Raw genomic sequence first — 24,594 nt, 5'->3', positions numbered from 1 at the left:
AAGGCCATTCATTCTGAAATATGATTCTGGTCATCAGTCTGGAGTTCAGAGGGTAGGGAGTTCCAAGTAAATGACTTGGGAACCAGGCCTCAGGTCTTGGGGCAAACAAGCTCACACCAGTAAGGATACAGAGGAAGGCTGTTATTTGGTAGTCATGGGTACTCTAGGGACACTCACCAGGAAACACAAGGTAATCTTAGGGGTAAATAAATCCAGCCCTTCATAAATCCACGTGCTCCATATACTAGCAATATAGTAATGTCAGCCGGGTTCTTAGTGGCTGAAGGATGTTGACTGGGTTGACCCTGCAAGGACCAGGTCTTTAGCCCTTATCATTAGGTAAGAGTTTGGTGGACGCAGGGATCTAGAATTGTCCCTTTGGTACAACTGGCATCATCATGTCTTGACAACGTTTCTGTTGTTCGTCTGATAGATACTAAATACTTTCGTTGGGGTGATAGGATTTTACTGGCCTGGTAAGTAGTGGATGGTATCTCTTACAGTATATAGCAATTGGGCAGAAATGAATAGGAAGAAAATGAGGGTAGGTAAATGTGAGGAGCCAAGTAATCAGAAAATGTGAAACTTTTGATAACTTTATCTTTGGGGTCTTATCTGAGATATTTTAGAATTTTCAGGATTGAAATTACTCAAAGCCAGAGCACTGGGAGTTTTCCATATACTGTGTATCTTTAAGAAACAGTAAGACTGGGGTCTCAGAGACTTTCACTCTGTGAGATTACGGACATGGATCCAACATACCCATAAGATTAAAACATTTATGCAAAAGAAATCATAATAATAATTCTGTCTTCAGAATTTCTGGATAAATCAACCTTCAAATGCTATAGTTCATCAATCTTTAAAGTGAAAACTATTAATTTAAATAAAGACAATTCTGACCAAATTGGATAGCTTGCATCAGTAAGAAAGTTTATTGAAATTCATTAGTGAATGAGAAAAGTTTTTTTTTTTTTTTTCATTAAAGAACACTTTCTGGTAAAGTGAAAAAAAGAAATACAGAAACCACAAAACACCTTTTAAACACCTTATTTTCAAGGAATAAACCTATTTCCATAGACCATTAAGACTGAAGTGTTTTGGTGATTTTGTTTTTCATACATCTGTGCATAATGGTCTGCGTGAAGGGTGACTCTTCCCTCGTGATGCGGCTTAATAGTAGTGTTTCCTGGTTTCCGATTCAATAATTGATGAAAGGACTCTACCGTCAGGTGCCACCTCTTCAATAATTGTCTTGATCACTCTGGGTTTGCTAGTATCTGTAGGTGAATTACGAAAAAAAAAAAAGAATTTAGACTAAGCTATTTATGGGGTCCTTACTAATCAAAATTTCTAAAAAATAAAAAAATTCACTTTTTACGTTGTTTAAAAAAAACAAACAAACCGAACAATGTTTAAGCAAGAGCATCTTGGACCACTACATTTTTCCTTCAAGATGGATGTCAAGTGTACAGTTTACTAAAAAATGCAAGTGGGAATCTTCTCTGAGATTTTAACCTTTTTAAACAGCTCTAGAGCGTAGAAAAGCAACAAAACCATCACAGAAAGTTAAAACTAATTCTGATTACCCCAGCTAGTTTCTGCTGACCTTGGTCCCTTGGAAGAGGACTCTCCAACCGACCCAGAAGACGAGGACTTGTGACCTCCGCTGGAGCTGCCGCCACCGTAGCCGCCGCCGGAACTGCCGCCGAGACCGCCGCCGCCGCCGGAACTGCCGCCGCCGTAGCCGCCGCCGCCGGAGCTTCCGCCGCCGCTTCCGCCGCCGTAGCCGCCGCCGTGGCCGCCGCCGCCGGAGCTTCCGCCGCCGTAGCCGCCGCCGTGGCCGCCGCCGCCGGAGCTTCCGCCGCCGTAGCCGCCGCCGTAGCCGCCGCCGGAACTTCCGCCGCCGCGCCCGCCGCCGTAGCCGCCGCCGCCGGAACTACTGGGAGTAAGGGTCACGTTCGGTTAACTTAACTTTGGAAAAGGGGGGGTCGCTTTCGACGTTATTTTTACTTAAAAAATAAGCAAAACGGGTTTCAAGAGGAGAAAAAGAAAAAAACTGTCAAGTATAAATTCTGAAACCCATTACTTCAAAACAGTTTCATATTGCACACGACCCTAAGGCTCAAATTCATGGGACATTGAAGCTGTGGCTCCATACGCCTTTTCCCGTACTCTGCTTTCTCCTTTCTCCTCCCTTTCTCCTAACCTCTGGCACTTCTTTAGGTTTTGGAAAAGCCTGGCGATTTAGAACATTGAATAAAACCAATTGGGATCATTTAAAACTTGCAGTGATTTACCTTCCTTCTCCTTCTAGCAGGCTACGGTAGGTTTGAATTTCATTCTCCAGTCGGATCTTGATGTCCAGCAGTTGTTGGTACTCAGCATTCTGGCACTCGGTTTCAGCTCGAATCTGTTGCAGTTGTTCCTCCAAAGAGGAGATCTGGGCCTGAATCTGTGAGAGCTGCACACAGTAGCGACCTTCTGTTTCAGCCAACGAGGATTCCAGGGATTGTTTCTGAAAAAGAATAAAGAATAGATAGTGACTTTGCGACCTCACTGTTTAATTAAACACAGTGAAGGTTACTTAATAATTTAATAAGACATCAAATATAAGAATAAAGAAAATGAATAGAATTTGTGTTTTATGTTTAATGGCAGCATTTTAACTCAAATATGTTCAGAGCAGGGCTGCTAGGACTTTTCTCCCCTTATCAAAGAGCTTCAATTTTATTTCCTCTTTCTTACCCCCTCTTTCTTCTTAAGTTGCATATTCTTATGTGGGCATGAAAGTTTGTGTGATAAATTGAAATTATTTCAAGAGACAGAGTTATTAACGTACCAGGGCTAGTTGGGACTGTAGTTCGATTTCCAGACCTTGAACTGTGCGTCTCAATTCAGTAATCTCAGATTTGTGGCTGGACATTTGTTCAATGTTACTATTGATTTCCGTAGTCAGTTCCTTGCTCTAGAGTATTAAAAACAGGGGAAAAGATGAGAAAAAAATCTGAAATAACCAAACATCCCCTGGCCTTATTATGAAGGAAGATGAATTACCTTTTCATTGAACCAGGCTTCAGCATCTTTGCGGTTTTGTTCAGCAAGTTGTTCATATTGGTTTCTCATGTTATTCAGAAGTTCAGTCAGATCAACACCTGGGGCAGCATTCATTTCTACATTTACATCACCAGTGGACACGTTATGAAGGTCTTTCATTTCCTGTTTGAGGGACAGAAAAATTTAATGACTGCCCCATGACCACAATGAACCCTTTCTTGGCTGGGGGAAGTATAACTTTTTGTATCACCTCTTCATGGTTCTTCTTCAGGTAGGCCAGCTCCTCAGTCAGGCTCTCGATCTGCATCTCCAGGTCAGCCTTGGTCAAGGTTAGCTCGTCTAGCACCCGGCGCAGGCCGTTGATGTCCGCATCCACGCTCTGGCGCAGGGCCACCTCGTTCTCATACCTGGAACAGGCATAGTACAAAATACTGGCTAGAACTTACATATGGAAGGTGTACTTGGTCTGAGACAAAGAAGCAAATACAGAGTTTCGTTCATATCATGGCAACATTTATTGTTCACCGTAGGGATATCAGTAGTTTCATGAAAAGAAGCTTAGCATTTACTTTAAAATGCATTTTCTTCTTTTAATGTTGCCAAAAAGGTAATATTGAAATTGAAAAATTTTCTGACAACTCCAATACCATTTAACTTTGCATGAATTCAAGAAAATGTAAATACTATTGGGGTTGTTAAAGGTCATTGTTAAAAGCAACTCATGTATTTGTTGTGACAGTATTGTGCCACATTCACTTAGCTTACTTTAATCTGAAGTCATCAGCTGCCAGCCTGGCATTGTCGATCTGAAGCAGGATATTGGCATTATCAGTTGTTAGACTGAGGATCTAGAGGGAGAAGCAAAGAAATCAGATACATATACGGCTTTTATGGTGTCAGTGGCAGAGATGAACTGCATTATTATGTTTTCTTACAAAATCTTGAGGGAATTTATTTTATCTTAAATATAAAATATTGCAGGGTTACTCAGTTACTTAAATTTGAGTCATTTGTTCTCTTAAAGTTTCTATACTTTGCTGTTTCTGTATCATCCTTTTCTGGAAACTAACGGCAGTTATAAGCTGTGTTCCTGCATGTGTGTCCCCCCACTTTTATACTGGGTGATTTCCATGTATTTCAGCCAACTTTTAACTGACTCATATGTTTGGTTTAACTTGTTTCAAATATATGTTCTAAATGGGTACACTCTGGGCTGGCACACAATAGGTACAATTCACAAATTCTCACAAATGGGATACACAAACAGTATCCCATTTCCGTACTGGGGAATTTATGTTGCTTGTCATTGGTAATTAATTTTTGTTGTTATTAATCTGAATAGTATTTTGTTTTGGTTCATTTAATAATTCTTCTAATTCCTATATTTGTAAATGATCTAGTATTTTAGCTATGGATCATATACTCATTAAAACCTAAAAAATTCTCAGTAATCTGCCATCCTGTAAGATACAGAACACACGGGCTGAAGATTACAATGACCATATCATCACAAATATTTACCTTTGATAAGACTGGATTATTTTTGGAAGTAAGAAAGTAACATAGGCAAACACAGTGAATAGCTACATTGTGGTTAACTTAAGATCATTCTATTTCAATTACATGGATAAGAAATAGCCTTAAAGTTGTATTTTTAAAATGTATCTTACCTGATTTTTAAGTTCTTCGATGGTTTGGTAGTATTTGCTGTAGTCACGGGGCTCTCTCTGGCTTGAGTTGCCATGCTTTTCATACCACTCCTTGATTTTGCCTTCTAGCTCGTAGTTTGATTCTTCGAGAGCCCGAACTTTGTCCAGGTAGGAAGCCAGGCGGTCATTCAGATTCTGCATGGTTACTTTTTCATTTCCAGAGAGAAGGCCGCCATCTCCTCCAAATCCGCCCCCATAGCCTCCAAAGCTGCCTCCACCGAAGCCGCCTCCACCAAAGCTGCCCCCTCCAAAGCCGCCGCCTCCAAAGCCGCCGCCTCCAAAGCTGCCTCCTCCGTAGCCCCCACCAAAGCTGCTGCTTCCATAGCCTCCACCGAAGTTACCTCCACCAAAACCTCCTCCTAATCCTCCATAGCCACCTGATGAGCCCCCAAAGCAGCCTCCACCAGAGCTCCTGCGACTAAAAGAGCCACCACTGAACCCCCCTGAGCTAAATCCTCCGCCAATGGAGCCTTTGCTGCTTGAAATTCTGAAGGATGATCCTCCTCCTCCACCTCCTCCTCCCCCACTGCGGGAGGAAGAGTATTGCTTGCTTGAGCTGTGTTGAACAGACATGGTGATGCTGTTTAGCCCAGGGAGTGCTTGCTACCAAGGACAGTGACAAGCCTTTATATACTGAGAGGGTGTGTCCCACACGTGTTCGAGTTTGCTTACTTGCACGGTTTTCTTTTTGCCAGTGTAGCATCTTCACTTATGATTGCATACATTATCTTTAGTAATAACCAATTCCAATAGGTATGGTTTTGAATTTGCCCTCAGAACAAACAGGAGGTTTACTATGTTGAAATTGAAAATGGGTGTTGTTCAGATGAGCTTGTGTTTCATTAGGCTTTTTCACCTTTTGAAGAACATTGAGCAACTTAAATCCAGTTTTTCTCAGCACTAATTTAGGTTGCACAGAATGTTTACAAAGTTTAGAAAAGGAATTTTAGCCACAAAATTGTAGTTAAAATGATATTTTCAAATCATGTTTTAAACAGTTCTAATGGATTAGAACAGCAATTAACATAAAGTCTGCCAGAATCATGATCTCTAATGGAGATCTTGTAGAAAATTCCAAGCAAACAAAAAGAAAAGAAAAAAACATATGCTAAACAATTTAGTGTTCAGAAGTTGCCACATATAAAAATTAAAGCCATTAACACACAATTAGGAAATGTGTGTATATATTTTATATGGAATCTTTTAATTTATTTGGAGAATGAAAGTCTATTGATACCTTGCTAAGGGAGTTGGAAGTGAGTGATGATTTAGGAATCTGCTAATTTAGTGGTGCTATTCTTTTTAACCTTAAAAAAAAGAATCTAAAATCATGAAGTTATTCTGTCTATTTTAAACTTTTAAATTCATCATGTGAAGGCTTTTTTGAAGACCATAATGGAGAAATTCTTAGCACAAGATAGGAAAAACTTACCTCCAGTACTTTTCTGTACTCTATGTTTGATCCCAAAATGGAGAGTTTAGGTATGTTATGATTGTGATTAAAAATTTGTTTGTAGGAGTGCCTTGGTGGCTCAGTGGGTTAAAGCCTTTGCCTTTGGCTCAGGTCATGATCTCAGGGTCCTGGGATCAAGCCCAGCATCAGGCTCTCTGCTCAGCAGGGAGCCTGCTTCCCTTCCTCTCTCTCTGCCTGCTGCTCTGCCTACTTGTGATCTCTGTCTGTCAAATAAATGAATAAAATCTTTAAAAAAATTTGTTTGTAAGAGTATAAATCCAGATTTTTAAAAAATTTAAATTCACTTTATTTAACATACAGTGTAGTATTAGTTTCAGGGTAGAATTTAATGATTTACCAGGTGCATGTAACACCCAGTACTCATTACATCAAGTGCCCTCCTCAATGCCCATCAGATTAGAGACTGATGCTTGCTCCAAAAATTATGAACTGGACTGTGAACATATGTCTCCAAGTTAGATTCTGTTTCTCAAAAAAAAAAATTTTTCCTTGGATACACTGTATGTAGAATTTCATGTAACAGTTTGTCTAGTGAATATTTAATTAGGACTTTCATACATGATATAAAATTGTTTTTTATCCACCCATAGGCTATGATGTTGCTATTATTCAAAAATATATTCATGAATGTCATACACATTTTATACAGTGCCATTTGTGGTCCTGTACTTTATAATCTCTGAAATAACCTGCTGAAATACAGATGGATGGTGGTGATTATCGCTAGGGTGTAAAGAAGATACTGAAGCTGTGCGCGGTTATGGTTTTGCCTAACAATATAAAACAGGTGTTTGAACTGAGGTTAGAAACGTTCCTCCTCTACCGCTGTGTCTGTATCGTCTCTACTCTGGTGGTTTGATCTGATGGAATTGAATGCCTCTGTTTCTTACCATAAACTTTTCCATATGGAGCAAAACAAAATGTACTTGGAAGCAAGAAAATATTGAAGGGGCATAGTATTTGGCACACGCTCTTTTCTTACTAATTGCTTTTTCATATTAGGTTTGCAGTTGCACAGTCTATGAAAACTGTAGAAATAGTTTCTTCAGGGAAAGGGAATGTGTCTGGGGGTGTTAACGAAGAGCCAGTTGTTAGAGGTTACTACTCAGCGCCTTGCAGTTCCTCCAACTTGTTAGCACATGCAAGCAGGGCAGTAGTTAAAAGAAATAATGAAACACAACCATGGGAATTGATCTTCGTTGAAGATAGCATGCTGTAGAGGACAGGAAAAAAAAAAGCATACCAGTAAGTTCAGAAAGGATGTTGAAGCCTTGATATTAATGAAAGCAATTCAGAAAGAAACCATTTTAATTAAAAAGATATTTTAATAGATTTTACCTGCAGTTATCACTAATTTTGATCTTGATCTTACCAGTTTTGATTCAGTATTATCTTTTACTTTTTTTTTTTACCTTGGTAGGGAGATATAAAATTTCAATTTATTTTCAGTTATTTAACAAGTGGTATGAAGAATCTGTTACAATCATATTAAAGAACATGTGAAACATTTGCATGAAAGTACATGGGAAAAAATACATGTATAGAGACTCTGCTAATACCAATTAATTTAATTTAAATCACCTTTAAGGATATTATTGAAGATTCCTTATTAACCTGCATACTCTAGAAATTGATTTGTTTTAATTTGTACTGTCATTTGTTGAAATCTGCCCTTGGCAGTAGTGAAATTACAGAAGTGCTATGGAACAATTCTACAGCTAAATTGGGTGAAAATTTATGACTGTCAGTTCTAGTCTTGGCACCATTTACACTTGATTGCCATAATCCACACTAACTGTAATTTCGTTGCTTTTGATTTTTATTTTGTCTCTGTGAGGCATATTGATAGGTAGTTAGAAGACAGAGAGATGAGTGAGGCTTAGCTCTCGCCCTTGAGGATTTTGCTAATCCTTTGCAATCTAATTGAGGAGGGAAAACATACATGATCCGTCTAAACACCAGACAGAAAGAGACAGATACATCAGACAGATACAGCAGATACATTACCATGTGGATGGTAAATGAAGTGGAAAGGGAGATGGGGTGGAGAAAAGGAGTTAACATTTCCTGAACATCTCCTATGTTCCAGATGGTTTACTCTCCTTTAATTCTCCCCCTGTTCTCTATGATAGGTATCATTTACCTTATTTTATAGCTGAAAAAAGAATTAAGCTTTAGAAGGCTTTAGAAATTTGCTCAGAGTAGCACATGTTAGAGCCTGGTTTTGAACAAGACCTATGTAGCTTCAAAGATAATCCTGTTTTCGTGACACTGAACTGTCACTGTAAGACTGATGAGCAAGGAGTTTTATTGGAATAAGGTCATCTGATGAGATTTCATGGTGCCAGTGGAGTTTAAGCTGAGTCTTGTAAAGGATTGATGGGATTTTTCTATGGGTGCAGCAGCGAAGAGAGGACTCTTCTGGGGAGTAGGGACTATGAAAATGCCAAACAGGTGGACACTCTTAATGGACCACTTTGGCTGGAACAGATCATCTATATTTATTAATTTCTCTTACCAGATTTTATTGAGCATCTGCAGTATTCCCTGGGGATACACAGGCGACTAAGATACAATTCCTGCCCCTTAAGGAATTTGCAGTCTACTTGGAGAGGGAAGCAAACATACCCACAAGTCAGAGATTATAATCTAGGGTAATCTGGACTACACTTGAGGCATGGACAAGGTGTTGAAGTGGTGCAGGGAGGGGTTCTAGCAGTCTGGTTGTGTGTGTGTGTGTGTGTGTGTGAATGAGAGAGAGAGAGAGGTGTGATGTATGTTGTATGTGAGGGCATGATGAAAGAAGAGTGACGTTTTGAGAAGTTAGTTTCTTTTAAGATGGGAATTTGAAGTAATACCAGGATATTCATGTAAGAATGACAGCAGTTAGGCTCGTAGGACTACAGTTCAGGAGAGAGATTAGAGGAGACTTCAGGATAGGTAGGAAGGAATTTAGAAAGAAATTAGCAGAAGGTCTAAGCCTGAACTTTGAGGGATGTCCACTTTAGGGGCTGGGAAGAAGAGCAAGAGAATGATACTGAAAAGTAGGGCACCTGTAATGGGGAGAGAGGAAGAAGGATCATGGAAGCCAAGGGAGGAGGCCCAGATAAGTGGGCTGGTCTGCAGAGAGGTCAAAGTGAAAGGAGATTGAATAAAGACTTGATTTGGTAGTTAGGAACCACTGGCATCCTTCCATGGGGGAAGTTTAGTGGAGTTTGGTGGGGCAGTCCACAATGTATACTCTTTGCTTATTGTATTTTGTTTTCATGTAATCTAGTGTATTAGTTTCTTCTCTAATTGCTTCTGGATTTGGAATCATGGTTAAGGCGGGTATAAATGCTGTTCTCATGGGGTTAATTTGGCTAGGGCTCTTAAAGCATGTTGTTGATTCAACTTTGTTATCTTGATTTGTCTCACTGTTGGGATTTGGATCTTTTCTATTTCTTCCTTATTTTGCTTCAAGTAAAATTCTCTTTCGAAGTATCTAGTTGAAAATTCTGTTTGCAATTTCTTTCTCTGATCAATTGAAATATAATGAGTAATTTAGGTGGTTACGAGAAGATGACTCTGGTAATGCAGATTATGTCTCGAGATGGCAGGATTAATGAGCTAAATGTTTAGAATTTTCTATTGTTTATCACGTAAAGTTTGAAAGGTAGACATATTTTGCTTGAATGATCTGTGACTTTGTGTAAATTGCTAAATGTCCCTTTTTAATTACCACCCAAAGAGTCAAAGCCAAGTGGAAAGTTGTACAACTGTCTGATGGGTTTGGTACCCTCCTTGCAGAGAGTCAAGTAACTAGGCAGTGATTAGCTAAGTTATTGGTAAGGCCCATGGTGGCTTCTTATTGGAAAACATCTAAAATTCAGGGTTCTAAAATCTGTAGACACTTCCATATCACACAATTTTCCTGAAACTTCTGGGACTGTGCTGTGATGAAAGCCACAAAAATATGGCCACTGCATGCAGGCTTTTCAGTGAATGTATCAGAGTGGTTAAGTGGGTGGGCTCTGGAGCCAGACCTCTGGGGTTATAACCCATGCCCCACCACTCACTGTGTATCAGTTTCCTCATTTCTAAAGAAGGAACGATAATTTTCCTTACTCTGCAGTGTTGTGGTGAGAGTTAAATTACTTAATAAACCTAAAGCATTTAAAGCAGTGTTTGATAGACATAGAATAAGTGCTTAAGACGTGTGTTTTTGTTACTGTGATCTGCTTCTCAGAGCCCAAGCCACTGTCAACCCACAGCAGGCCAGCAAAACACGAGTGAATGAAAGGATAAGGTTAGAAGTTGGAAAATGTCTAGCAAGGAGGAAAACATGGCCAGGGAGGGGGGTGGACAAAGGAAAGTTGTGTTTTATTGATAACTTCGTGATAAACCATGTCAACTGTTTTTCTCTAAGGGATATATGCTTTCCTCTTTAACTCCATTCTTTTCTTTACCTCCTACATCCACCAAATCACCAGTTTTGTCACTATTTCTTTTGTAATAGCTGATGTATCTGTCTCTTTCTGTCTGGTCCCACTGCAGCTGCCCTAGTCCAGACTTTCATCACCTCTGTCATGGATATTACATCACCAGCTTCTGAGGACATTTTCTTGGCTCAGTGCTATGTCACCTCTTTACTGCTACAGAATTAATGTTCTTGAAGAAGTGTTGTCATGACTTCATCAACGTACTCAAGCACCTAACATGGATTCTTTTGTGGGTGGATGAAGTCTTCTCAACAGCCTTGCCCGACTCTCTCTGTCCAACTTCATGCTCCCTACGGTGAGTAAGGATGGCAGTAGGGAAGGAGAGCTGCATTCTCCTGATGATGTAATTATGTGGCCTTGGGCAAGACACTCTGCCTCTCGGTGTCTCATTTTACTACCCCATAAAATATGGGTAGTAATGTAGGTTTCCCCGCTATTTGAAAGTAGAGTGTTCGGGCAAAGCGAAGAAGCAGTTACCATTAATTTATATGAAAAAAATTTTGAGCATCCCCAGATCCCCAAAATAACCTCTCATAGGCTTTTCTGATCCCGTGGGACACATCTTGCTAATGGGTACACAAAACAGATTGAGATAAAGCACAGGTGCTCACAAACCCAGTTCAAAGCTGTGGCAGCTTCACGCTGAGATACTGAACGTAGTTCTCAGGGAGCTGGGTGGTGCCATTCTTGCTAACCACAGCAATGGCTCACTGCAAGAAACACTGAGTGCTATTTTTGCTTTGTGCCTTTTTCATAAAAGTGCAAATCTTTGGATTTTTACCAGTTAATGAAAACAGGTACCAATGCAGGTCTTTTGTAAAAGCAAAATCACACAGAGGCACCTGGGTGGGCAGTCAGTTAAGTGTCTGACTCTTGGTTTCGGCTCAGGTCATGATCTCAGGGTGGTGAGATTAAGCTCCCAGCTGGGCTCTGCGGTCAGTGTAGAGTCTGCTTGAGATTCTCTCTCCCTATCCCTCTTCCTCTGTTCTTCCTCCTGCTTGCTCTCTCCTCTCTCTCTCTAAAATAAATAAGTAAATAAATAAATAAGACCTTAAAAAAAAAAGCAAAATCACATAAAGGTGAACTTTCAAAGAGCAGGGGATGCCTGTACTAGTAAATATTAAAATATGTGTAATAATCCATAATCCAATGAAAAGCATTTCCATTAAAAAATTCTTTAATCATAAGCAAGTCTTTTTAATCTTGGCCAAGATACCATGCTTTATCTGTAAATTTAAGGCCTTCCTTTCTTGCTCATGGTTTGGAATGTCTCTCTTCCACTTGGCTGCTTATTCAAACATTCTAACCTCAACTCTAAAGTCTGGCTTGAATGCCTTCTCTTTCATGAGGTTTCTCACCATTAATATAGTTATGCTTGTCTCTTTCGTTTCCTGTGGGTGTAACCTAGTATTTTGTAATGTGCTATGTTACTATTTTTCCCAATGAGATAAGGCATTTAAGTCCCTTTAGAGAAGGGAGGGTACTTTATACCCAGTCGGTACCTGGCAGATACTTACTGTTCTCTGAATGTTTTTATATCACCCCAGTGTCTTTTTCTGCTTTCTTTTATTTGACTTTATTTTGTACTCTAAACTCTTTCCACATATTTTGGCAATGACGCATGTTCACAATTTAAATAAAGGCTAGTTGAAGACAACTAATTTTGCTTTAAAGTAATTCATAATACTTTTAGATGTTAGAATGTTGCATAAGATGATAAAAAATCCAATATTCTGCATAGGTATTTTAAGATATCTTAAAATATATAAATATATATATCTTAGACCACATATATATTTAATATATATTAAGAAAACATTTTGGGCCTCACTTTTTCCTCTTTATTAAAGATCCCCATTTTGGTTTTGGGTGTGTTGAGATGATCTTGACACTGGCATACTGCTAAAAATATATTTGTACTTCGAAAATTTCAAAGTTTTTATTAGGAAAATTGGCTATTTTTGTTGGTTTTCTGGATAGATAGCAAATGAATTTGGTGTAATTTAAAGATTAAATGTTATGTGACTTAGCTTTTATGTTTTATTAGCATGGCATAGGTTTCTTCCTTTTGAGTTCATTACATGATCATTATGAATTAACCTTCATTAGGAGGAGAATTTACCCATGTAGAACAGAAAGCAGAAACATAATATCCCTTTTGGTTTTCATAAAAAGGAGTAAAGATGAAGATATCAAAACTAAACACTGTCAAAAATACATTGGCTGTTTTCTTTCCTCATTCCTAAATCCGAGAAAATTCCTTTAAGTCCATTTGTGGTTGTTTATCAAAATTGGTCATCTCAAAGATGGCTGGTAATGAGAAAAAGTAACTTTATTACCAAATCTTATTAATTTTTACTTAGGGAATCTGGACAGATGTAGAAAAAATAGAGAAAATTTTGAATTCAAAATGGTAAACACAGAGGTTAAAACTATAATAAAAGCAGTAATCCCCTACCCTAGTAATTTTAAATGAATATATGTAATGTGCTTAAATTTAAAAAATCTTATGAAGTTAATCTCTTAATTTTATTGCTTAGAGATTTTTAAAATACTTTAAAGAATTGAGCAGTTTGTCAGTTTCATAACAAATTGAGAATAGCTCTTTGTCCAAATCACTGTGTGTGTGTGTGTGTGCGTGTGTGTGTGTGGTGGGAATGGTAAGGGATAGATTTCAGTAATTATTTAAATGTAACACATAATAGCAATGGAGAAAATTTACCATAACCATTCTGTGTCCTCTCTCCACAAGGTTGATGAGAGATAACTCCCAAAGAACTTTTAATTTCTTGGATTAAACTTATTAAATAAATATGTAAGTAACATTTGCAAAGTCAGTCCTCAGATAATTAAAGCTTATGGAGACTTATTCTAGGTTCCAGAACCCATGAGAAGCACTTGACCTGAATTTTTGTCTCATCAAATCCTGACAGTGATTGTATGAGATAGCTTTTATTTTAACTGAAAAATTAAGTAGCTTGCCCAAAATTGTTCAGTGAAAGGACTCAGCTGGGATTTGAATACAGATCTATCTTTAGAGGTTTTGCTTTAACATCACGAGTAACTTAAAACTCTCTGGAAGTGATTTAGGATTGTATTTTCCAGTCTTGTAATTTAGGAAATTAACAGGAACATAGGGATTCTATTTTCTTTCTCAGATTGGATAAGCTTTCTTCAATATCATTTCATCTGTGATGGAAGAATGGACTAATTTGAAAAGAAAGAGAATTAATGGGGCGAGAATTCTGCTGTTGAAGGGGTCAGACTTGTCAGTCTTGTCTGTACCCTGGCTAGACTCTGCCTTAACTTTCAGCAGGTCTTTTTATCTTGGGTTTCTAGAGGTTCCAGCTTTCTTTGGCTGGATTGTCCTCAGCTCCAGACCAGTCATTAAAATAACAAATCAGAGCAATTAGCCACCATGCATAATTGCAGCGTTAATCCTTTTATTATGCTGGCTTTTCTAGACAGAGCTAACACCCATTATGGAGATTAACTGCCTTTTTTTTTTTTTTTTTAAAGATTTTATTTATTTATTTATTTATTTGACAGACAGAGATCACAAGCAGGCAGAGAGGCAGGCAGAGAGAGAGGAGGAAGCAGGCTCCCCGCTGAGCAGAGAGCCCGATGCGGGGCTCGATCCCAGGACCCTGAGATCACGACCTGAGCCGAAGGCAGCGGCTTAACCCACTGAGCCACCCAGGCTCCCCTTAACTGCCTTTTATAAAGTTTTTTACTCTAAGTCTTGAGCAAGTAGTGTATTATCAGAATTAAAGTAAATTGTGCCATGAAGGGATTCTGTTTCTTTGGGATTTTCCTACTTCCATAATCCAAAAGCTACCCAATTTTTTGTGACTCACTAGTATTTCCTGTATTGATCGTTTTGGTTAAAATGTGGAGCTAAGGTTAGAATTTTTTAGTCCTAGAGCTAACATATAAATGAGTGGATATTTATAGAACTGTAAGATGCTGTATTTTTTTTTTGACATTTGGAATACAAATGCTACAACCTAAATATGATCTAGTAGAATTGCTTTAAAAAAAACTAAAAACCCAACACAAACTATCCAGTGACATGGACTCTGTAACTCAATGGGGATAATTGCTGTAATACAATGACTGATATATATAATATTACTCACACCTATGGCCATCAGGCTGCTCTTAAGTATAAGAATACTATGAATAGCAAAAACTTTCATCACTAACATTTATTTAACATTTACTCTGTGCCAGACACTGTAAGAGCTCCATGTACATTTTCTCATGGAACAACACTGTATGGCAGATACAATTTTTAGACCCTTTTTAACAGAGGAGGAAACTGAAATGTTTGGTGCTTGTGTGTTGGGCACAGGGTGGTACAGCTAATACATTAGTATCTGAGCTAGAATTGAAACAGCTCTGTCTTGTCTAGATCTTACACTCTTAACCACTTACCTTTCACTGTCAGATGTTCAGTTAACCTTTGTGGTTTCAAAGACCATCCCAGAAATGTAAATTACAGTGGTGAGGAGGGTACCTTTTTATTATAACCAGGACTGTTTTAGGATGGGCTTACATTTTCTCCTTGTAAATGAGCTAAATGGAATTTTGAAAAAGTAAGCAGAGTTGAAGATTATTCCTTTTTGTTAGGTGATTTTAAAATGTTATTTTCACAGCTGTTCTGCAACACCTTTTGATGTGGGTATGTTTTGAGGGTAATGGATTTGATTAGGTGGGAGTGGGTCAGTCACAATGGTAAATTATTTCATGGCGAGTGCTATTTGGCCTGATATTTTAGGTTTGAGTACCCATACATAAGCAATTGAAGAACTGAGTATTTAATAGGGAGCTAGGGTCTTAGTGGATTATTTTATCACTTAGCCAGACTTTCCATTCATTAGTTTATGGTACTTTTCAATCTCATTCACCAGTCGAATCTTAGGAATTGTTCTAGTCAACATTCTGGCTCTGCATTCAAGTACTGATTTGTTGAACTTGACCCTCCAGATTACTCATCAGTTTTTGATTTGTGAAAGTTGACCATATTAGTTGGTTCCTTCCAGTTTTTGTCAAACTGGACTCAAAGGATTTTTGCTGCAGGAATGGACCATAAAAGTGAACAGATGATTTGTTAAAAATTGCAGCATAGAAAAACGGAGCGTGGTAGAAAAACAGAGCAATGTAGAAAGAAAGAACGTCATCTAAAACAACTGCCAGACAGACTTTGATTTGTGCTTTTAAAGAAACTGTTCTTGGCACCGTGCCTTCCTCTTATTTCTGATTTATTGTTTCTCCATTGTTTAACCTTAAACGGAGTAACTTTTAGTTTTTACAGTGAAGAGATTATTCTATAGAGACTTAAAATGGTTTGAGAAATCTGTGATCAGTCTTATAACTGTCACAGGGGAGAACAATTTGGACTTTCAGAACAACACATTGCAACATTCTTACTAGCGATGGTTGAGCCTGAAGCTTTAATTCCAGTGTCCAGAGAGTTTGCTGCAACTCAGCCATCTTATTCCTGCTGGTACTTACCAGCAGAAGCCAATGCATGCCCATTTAGTTCTTTACTCTGAAACCGTAGAGTGGAATAAAAATAATAAACACTTGGTACCAGCTTAGTACTGGATGATTTTTTTTTTCTTGGTGATTGGCTCACCTTTCCATTGACGAGGCCTCAGCCTCTCTATGGCTTAGTTCTGCCAAGACCTCATACTGCCTCCTCATCTGGTCCAGCAGGGTGGTCGGTGTCCACTCCTGGGACACACTGATTTCTACATTAACTTCAACATGAAGTACTTTTCATGATACCCTTCATGTACTGATTCAAAATAAAATAATTTGAAATGTCACAGGTTACTTGGTTTTTGCATCTGGAATATAATAATGCAAATAGATTAAAAAGATAAAACTGCAGGGGCGCCTGGGCGGCTCAGTGGGTTAAAGCCTCTGCCTTCGGCTCAGGTCATGATCCCAGGGTCCTGGAATCGAGCCCCACGTCGGGCTCTCTGCTCCGTGGGGAGTCTGCTTCCTCCATTCTCTCTCTCTGCCTGCCTCTCTGCCTCCTTGTGATCTCTCTCTCTCTCCGTCAATAAAATAAATAAAATCTTCTTAAAAAATTAAAAAAAAAACCTGGAAATGTATTTTTAGAAATCATTGTTGAGGTTTTAACAATTTTCCAGGAGATTACAAAATTACCAGTTACCAGATTTAGTAAATAAAAATACAGAATGCCTAAATAAATTAAAATTTCACATAAACAATGATTACTTGTTCTTTTTTTTTTTTTTAAAGATTTTATTTGTTTGAAAGAGAGAGTACAGTGGGAGAGGGAGAATCAGACTCCCTGCTGAGCAGAGCCCGAGGCCCTTCTAATTTTCTGAACCCCCTCAAATGTCATAGCTTTCTTCCAAGGCCAACAGACCCCTAGCCACTTCCAGCACTGCTTTGCTGTCCGAACTCAGAGCAGGAAGCCATTGTGTGCAAATGTAGCAGAGAGCTAAGATTGAAGTATATAGCCTCAAAGTCAGCAAACTGTGGAGACCATTATAGAACTTTATATATGTAACACTGTAACATTACGTTGTCTTTAAAGAGCAGTTTGTAAAAAAAATACCTAGTTTTTAGGCATCAGCTTAATTTCTCTACTTAATTTAGAGATTGACAGGCCATATATGCTCAAGTGATGCCTCCCCAGGGTGTTGGTTATATATGACAGGAGACTACGTGCGGATGGGAAAAACAAAGATCATTTTATGACTTTGCTTTTTGAACCATGATGTATAATCATTTTTTATTGAAATCCTGCAGGCATGCCTGTCACAGAAGAAAACGTTGTTTCCTTCTGACCCTTGTGTTCTTAACACTCTCATGCTCTTGAGCCTAGCTCAGTTTTCTCTCTTCTTTGTGTAACTTTGCAAGCCAACTACCAGTCTCATTCCCGGGAGTCTGTGCCGGGTAGTGCATATGCTTAGGAATCAAACCTATGTGTGTTCACTGTTTTCCAGCCTGGATAAAAGTTACTTATGAGTTTATCTCAGTTTCCTCATATGTACAACTTCCAAAAGATGTTGGGAAAACAAATGAGAAATGAGTATTAATGCCTGGTACATAGTAGGCACTCAATAAGTGCTCACTCTCTCCCTTACCCTCTTCTCCTCCCTGTTCCTCACTTTAATCCAGAGTGGTCTTTATTATTTATTTTTAAATTTTTAATATTTATTTATTTTTATTGTGTTATGTTATTGCGTATCATACAGTACATCATTAGTTTTTGATGTAGTGTTCCATGATTCATTGTTTGCGAATGACACCCAGTGCTCCATGCAATCTGTGCCCTCCTTATTTTTTTTCTTTCTTTTTTTTTTATTGTGTTGTGTTAGTCACCATACAGTACATCATTAATTTTTGATGTAGTGTTCCAAGATTCATTGTTTACATATAACACCCAGTGCTCTATGCAATACATGCCCTCCTTAATACCTATCACCAGGGTCACCCATCCCCCCACCCGTGTCCTTTCTAAAACTCTCAGTTTGTTTCTCAGAATCCACAGTCTCTCATGTTTGTCTCCCCTTCTGATTCTCCCCCTTCATTTTTGCCTTCCTTCTCCTAATGTCCATGCTATTCCTCATGTTCCACAAATAAGTGAAACCATATGATAATTGACTTTCTCTGCTTGACTTATTTCACTCAGCATAATCCCTTTCAGTCCCATCCGTGTTGATGTAAAAGTTGGGTATTAATCCTTTCTGATGGCTGAGTAATATTCCATTGTATATATGGACCACATCTTCTTTATCCACTCATCTGTTGAATGGCTCTTTCCACAGTTTGGCTATTGTGGACATTGCTGCTATGAACACTGGGGTGCATGTGGCCCTTCTTTTCACTACAACTGTATCTTTGGGTTAAATACCCAGTAGTGCAATTGCTGGGTCATAGGGTAGCTCTATTTTCAACTTTTGAGGAACCTCCATGCTGTTTTCCAAAGTGGCTGTACCAGCTTGCATTTCCACCAACAGTGTGAGAGGGTTCCCCTTTCAGAGTGGTCTTTAAAACTCATGACCCTGGGACACCTGGGTGGCTCAGTTGGTTAAGCATTTACCTTTGGCTCAGGTCATGATCCCAGGGTTCTGGGATTGAGTCCTGCATCAGGCTCCTTGCTTACAGGGAGCCTGCTTCTCCCTCTGCCTGCCACTCCTCCTGCTTGTGTTCTCTTTCGTTCTCTTTCTCTGACAAATAAATAAAGTCTTAAAAAGAAATAAAACTCATAACCCTAGTTATATCACCATTCAAGACATACTTATTGAATGCTGCAGTGGGTGTCAGGGACTCTCACAGGATGGTTATGGGCCTCAGAGTTTAGACAGTTCTTATACATGCCTCTTGACCAGAGTTCCTCCTAAGTTCAGCAACTGAGCGTGTGCTGATTCTAGATATCCATGCAGATCTCAGACTCCTCTGGACAGAACTGTGGAGTTGTTAATGTTTGTCATTGGCTCCCTTTCTTTTTCACCCTTTCTTCTCTGGATTGAAATCTCTCCCCTTCCTCTGAAGCCATGGGCTTCCTCTCTTTCTTTTTTAAGCAATTAAAAAATATATTTAATTTATTTATTTGACACAGAGAGAGAAAGTACAAGCAGGGGATGCTGCAGGCAGAAAGAGAAGCAGGCTCCCCGCCGAGCAGGGAGCCCGACCTGGGGCTCTATCGCAGGACCCTGAGATCATGACCTCAGCCGAAGGTAGACACTGAGTCGGCTGAGCTACTCAGCCCCATACATGGGCTTTCTTGTGTTTTAATCCCCTTTTCTGTCTAAGGAGAAGATACGGTAGTGTTCATTTACACAAGTAGAAATATAGCTTTATTCACTGTGCTATTTTGGGTACCCAAGCATTTGCATTTTGAACTTGTTCTTCAATTGAGAAATAAGAAATTGTTCCCCATGATAGGATTTTCAGTTCTTGGTAAGAAGGGAGGTTATTTTGGGCAGAAATCTGTTGAAAGCACAGTTTTGCACTTAAAAGGGCAGCCTTAAGCAAAAATGTGATTTAATCTGTCAGGAGGTATGTGTGTGGGAATAGACTGAACGAGAAGGCACAAACTTTCTTATTTCTTAATCTATGCCCAGATTTCTTCCTGTTTCCATGCCTGTATCTCAGAGTTCTGTTCCAGATGTCTGCTCCGAATTTCTGGAAGCCACCTCTCCTTCCGGCTTTCTGTCTGGCACTTCTTCCTCTCTTATCTCCTAGTCTGTCCTAAGCATCCCAAATGTCTGCAGGTGGTGGCTCTGTGCCCCCCACTCCCTCATGCCATGATCCCCACCTCTGTCTGTCACACCCCCTCCCCAGAGCACAGGGAAGGTTTTGCCTTCTCATGTCTTCCCCGCAGGGCCTGTGATTTTGTTACACTTAGGTTTGCAGAATGGAGGGGGTGAAAATGCGTGGAAAGACAGAAGAGTCTGAGCCTTCCTCTGGGTTTCAAGAGTGGATGCTGATTATTGGGAAGTTAGATTCAAGGTAATTGTCTTTTTTTTTTTTTGTGACAACTGTCTTTTTAATGTTGGTATATATATTTCTGTAGCAGTGAGGAAGAAGAGAATTAAACTTATGTGTATCAGGAAAACTGTCAACTAAGACACTAATGAATGTAGCTGCTTGAGAACTAATAAGAGAAAAGTGAACCTAGAAATTGTCTGTATACATGTAGTAGTAATAATCTAATTCAGCAAACGTGTACTGAGTGCTGACCCTGCAAAACCATTTGCTCCTCTGGATCCACTTTCTACCTTTATCCTCCTTCTCTTCTGCTCCAGGGAGATAGCTATTCTCTGGCTTTTATTAGTTTGCCCAGTGGGGACCCAATCAGTAAATGGGAGGAAGAGAGGGAGGAGAATGAGTTTGGGGTATTTATTCCCCCGGCCCCTACCAGTTGGGTGTGGCTTTTCATTAAAAGGCATAGCTCCTTGGGGCACCTGGGTGGCTCAGTGGGTTAAAGCCTCTGCCTTCGGTCATGATCTTAGGGTCCTGGGATCGAGCCCCGCATCAGGCTCTCTGCTCGTGGAGGAGTCTGCTTCCCTCTCTCTCTCTGCCTGTCTCTCTGCCTGCTTGTGATCTCTCTCTCGCTGTTAAATAAATTAAAAAAAAATCTTAAAAAAAAAAAGGCATAGCTCCTTTCATGGTGACCCTCTTTATTTGACTTTCCCCATTCTGAGTCCCTTTCCTTTGTCTTTTTGGGCATGGGGGTAATAATAGTTAGTGGTGGTTTCCCTACACCATACCCGCACTTTTGCATGTAGTCGTGTATTAGACTTTCCTTAGTTTTTCCTAATTCCAGGGTGCCTGCTGTTTCCTGCTTGGAATCTACTAGATGGCAGCCCAGGAGGTTAATAGGAAAGTGAATGATTGCAATGCCATGAAATGCGTGCTTATCAAAGTATAGGCTCTTTGAAGGCACAGACCATATATTATTCATGTTTCTTTCTTGACATTTAGCACAATTCTAGGTAGAGAACAGGGCTCTCCTGCTCCTGGAATGGTAGATTTATGCATAAAGAGTATTGGGAATGGAGGATGGACTGAGCATCTGTTCTAGAAGGATCCAGGTGGGTTTCACAGTGTAGTTAATCATGGCAATCAGAAACAGACTGGTTGCATTAAGCAAGGGAATTCACTGGAAGACTATCGATGGCCTCTAGAATCGAAGGAAGGCAGAGAACAGGGCTTGGCGGATAGGAACTGGGGTGTCCTGGAGGACTAGTTTACAGAAACCCCAACAAAAGTCATTCATTCAGTATGAATTGGGCATCCTCCCCGACAGCTCTTGGCTTTCAGTTTCTTTAATATATGTTGACACTGTTACACAGGACTGAAAATGTTCCTGGTTACTTTTCCTGGTTCTGTTTGCTCTATGGAAACACTCTGGGCTTCTTCCTTCAACCTTCCTCTCAGAAACCCTGCTTGATGCTCCTAGTAAGGGAGGACGTCATAGAATCAGATGAGATCTGATCCCCTGTGGCAGCCTGTGACTTGGGACTACAGAAACTGGCTCACCCCTCTCTTCCTTGCATCCTCCCTAGATGAAAGGCAGGATAAGGCGGGCAGTAGGTGGGAACAATACTTAAGTTACAAGAGTTTGCAGGAGTAAAGTAACAATGGAAGGTGAGTTCTTTCTCTGAAGAGCCAAACCTGCCTGCAGAGGCGGGGCTGTTTTGCTGTGAGAGAGGGTGTTTCCCCCATCTCTAGGGAGGAGGAGAAGAACGAGTACCTACCAAAGTTTCCATCACTGAATTTGGATTTTTGTTATGCTGCTCTCTTCCTCTCGGCAGCCCTCCGCTGCCAGCTCTCCTGGGTCCCATGGTCACTAAAGCCACGTCCCAGTTTAGTTTGTCCTCCCCTGATGTGCTCCATTTCCCTGTTTTCTTCTTCTTTTTGAGACTTTTAGCGTTTTGGGGAAATAGGTACTAGGAGGATAACCATCTGGTTAGTCTAATTCATCAGAGGTGTGGCTTACTGACAAAGGTGGGTAGGGGCAGAGTGGTGTTCACCAAAACTACTTACATTTTAAAAATGTACTTTTTACCCATGTGAAATTTCAGGCATTGTGGTGATAAACATTTTCTAGGAAGGACTTTTCTGTGTTCTTTCAGTTAATACAACTGACTATTACATCAGGTGAAGTAGAAAAGAGGGTAAGGAGGGTTCTTTTTTTGTCTCTAGGTCTTTCCCTTCACCTTCTGCAAGGAAGGGTTGGGTACTTTGGCTCTGATTTCCCCATTGTTATACAAGTCACTCACTGAATATATATTATATACCAGAAACCCTTTATGGGGTTCTGAAGATGCAAAGATAAGTAAGATATGGTCCTCGCTCTCAAAGAAACCATATCTTGGGGAGTAGAGGGTAGGGGATAAGACACAAATAATTACAGAACAGGATGATTTTAATAATACAGATTTATGTAAGTAAAGCACCAAGAAAAGCTCCAAGAAAGACAAGCACCAAGAAAGAGAAACCAGTTTCTGGAAGACATAAGAGATGCTCTTTGAATGGTATCTTAAAAAATGAGTGGGGAAAATTTTTGAGGCAGAAGGACCAGTATGTATAAAGGAGGTGTAAATATACATGTCATATTTGAAGAACTGAGAAGTTTGATTGGCTAGGGGATAAAGTTTGTTTGAGTGACTTCCAAGAGATAAGACTGGAAAAATAGGTTGGAACCAGTTGGGGAAGGGCCTTTAATACCATCCTAAGGAATTTGGATTTGGTCCTATAATCAGGGCGTGGACCAATAAAGGTTGCTAAGCAGAGGATGAACATGACCCTAATTTTTAGAAAGATAACATTGTTGCCCGCGTACTAGATGGATCACAGAGAAACTGGAGGCAGGGAGATGAGATAGGAGGATTTATAAGGGTCTGCAGGAAGGGGAAGAAACAATGAGAACGTCAAGAAAGTAGTAGTGGGGTGGAAAGAAGGGGAAGATAGAAGATAAGAATGGTTGCATTTGATTATTACTTAGTTTTGGGTTGATGAAGGAGAAGGAGAAGGAGAGAGTGTTAAACGACAAAAGGTTTCAAATTTTGGACTTTGAGAAGTACCATTAACTGATACGGGAATGCAAAGGAGGAACAGGTTTTGTAGGAAAGATAATGAGTTCACAATAGGGAAGACTGGGGGTAAAATACCTGTCAACACCCATGTGTAGATATTCCAAAGGCAGTTGCGTGTGGGTTTGGGATTCAGAAATCGTGGCCAGATTTGGAAGTTACTGGCAAAGAGCAATCATGAAACTGGATGAGATTTTGCAGGAAGAACTGGTAGAGATGAGGACCAGGGATAAAACCTTGAGGAACTGTAACATTTAAGGAGAAACAAAAGAGGTTGAAAGGTAACACTCAAAGGAAGAAGGAGAGAGCTAGGAGACAAGAATTTCAAGGAAGCCAAGGGAGATGAGAATTTCAAGAAGGTCGAATGGCCAACAACGTGGAAGATTTCAGTAGTTCAGAGATGGCAAGTAGGGCTATGACTGCTAAGTCACTCTTCAGTTTGGCTGCTTTGGATTCTGAAAAGATCATGTAAGTATAGGGGAGTGTGTTCTCTCAAAGCTACTAACTAAAATACATACACATTTTCAGTCTTTATAGTTTGTTGGTTATATAACATGGCCTTTTTCTCAAATTAAAGGAAAATTTAAATTCCCTTTAAAAAGGAAATTAATAGAAGAATTTAGGAGAGTGCATAAGGGTAGGTATCATCCATATCAGGGTGATAGTCGAAGCCTTGAGAACAAATGGGTTTTTTAAGGGAAAGAAGAGTAGAACGTTAAGACTGAATGGTGGGGAAACTCTCAAAGTTAGGCTAAACATAGGGGATAAAGTAAGTGTCTAGTAAAGAGAGTGAATGAGGAGTGATCAGGAAAACTAGATGAACCCCCAGAAATCACATTATGGATTGAAGCATGAATGATTCACCCACTGGGGTTTCTAGAACCTCCCAGAGCTTCTTCCAAGTCTTGAATTTCAAAATCTGCAAGAAAGATCGGGGAAGATGAGGGCTAGAACAATGTCCATGATATTCCCACAAGATCCTTAGAGATCTGAAAGCCAGAATTTTCCAGACAACATAGGGTGCAGAAGCCAGACCATCATCTGTGATCAGGGAAGAAAGGATGGAGATGGAATGAAGCCATCTGTGTCTTGTATTGCTGCAGCATCGCGAGTGGGCACAGAAGACAAAAAAATTGGTGAGGAGGGAAGAGTGGAGTGAAGATTTTTGGATGTGGAATGTACTTGAGAACAGAAGCCGGTAGAACTTTGTAGCTCTTTAGGGCTTCTGGGAACGCAAGAAAAGGGGAACTTGCAATGAACCAAGAAGTGAAATAGTACTCAGG

The 24,594-nt window shown here is 39.7% G+C and overlaps 1 protein-coding gene and 1 long non-coding RNA gene across 3 annotated transcripts in view; one reads left to right on the top strand and one right to left on the bottom strand.

Annotated features, from left to right (window-relative positions):
- Nucleotides 1-912: 912 nt before the first annotated feature.
- On the bottom strand, nt 913-5,350 carry KRT10 (keratin 10). 2 transcript variants are annotated; one of them, XM_047707468.1, is made up of 8 exons: nt 4,728-5,350; nt 3,823-3,905; nt 3,308-3,464; nt 3,058-3,219; nt 2,843-2,968; nt 2,301-2,518; nt 1,590-1,942; nt 913-1,280 (listed from the first exon to the last, which is right to left on the bottom strand). In XM_047707468.1, the coding sequence occupies exons 1-8, from the start codon at nt 5,337-5,339 to the stop codon at nt 1,174-1,176; spliced, it is 1,818 nt and encodes a 605-aa protein (XP_047563424.1). In that variant the 5' UTR covers nt 5,340-5,350; the 3' UTR covers nt 913-1,173. The 2 variants fall into 2 exon arrangements, with proteins under 2 accessions (XP_047563424.1, XP_047563425.1); XM_047707469.1 differs by having other exon boundaries at nt 1,590-1,939.
- The window catches only part of LOC125087297 (uncharacterized), a 156,779-nt gene continuing 134,081 nt past the window's right edge, over nt 1,897-24,594 (top strand). Inside the window, exons 1-2 of the long non-coding RNA XR_007123401.1 lie at nt 1,897-1,948; nt 10,777-11,016. This is a non-coding gene — a long non-coding RNA (uncharacterized LOC125087297). The remainder of the gene's footprint in view (nt 1,949-10,776; nt 11,017-24,594) is intronic.

The sequence above is a fragment of the Lutra lutra genome, chromosome 16, assembly GCF_902655055.1.
Source record: "Lutra lutra chromosome 16, mLutLut1.2, whole genome shotgun sequence".
NCBI lineage: Eukaryota > Metazoa > Chordata > Mammalia > Carnivora > Mustelidae > Lutra > Lutra lutra.
The sequence above is the reverse complement of the archived record's forward strand: the minus strand, read 5'-3'. Positions and strand labels throughout refer to the sequence as shown.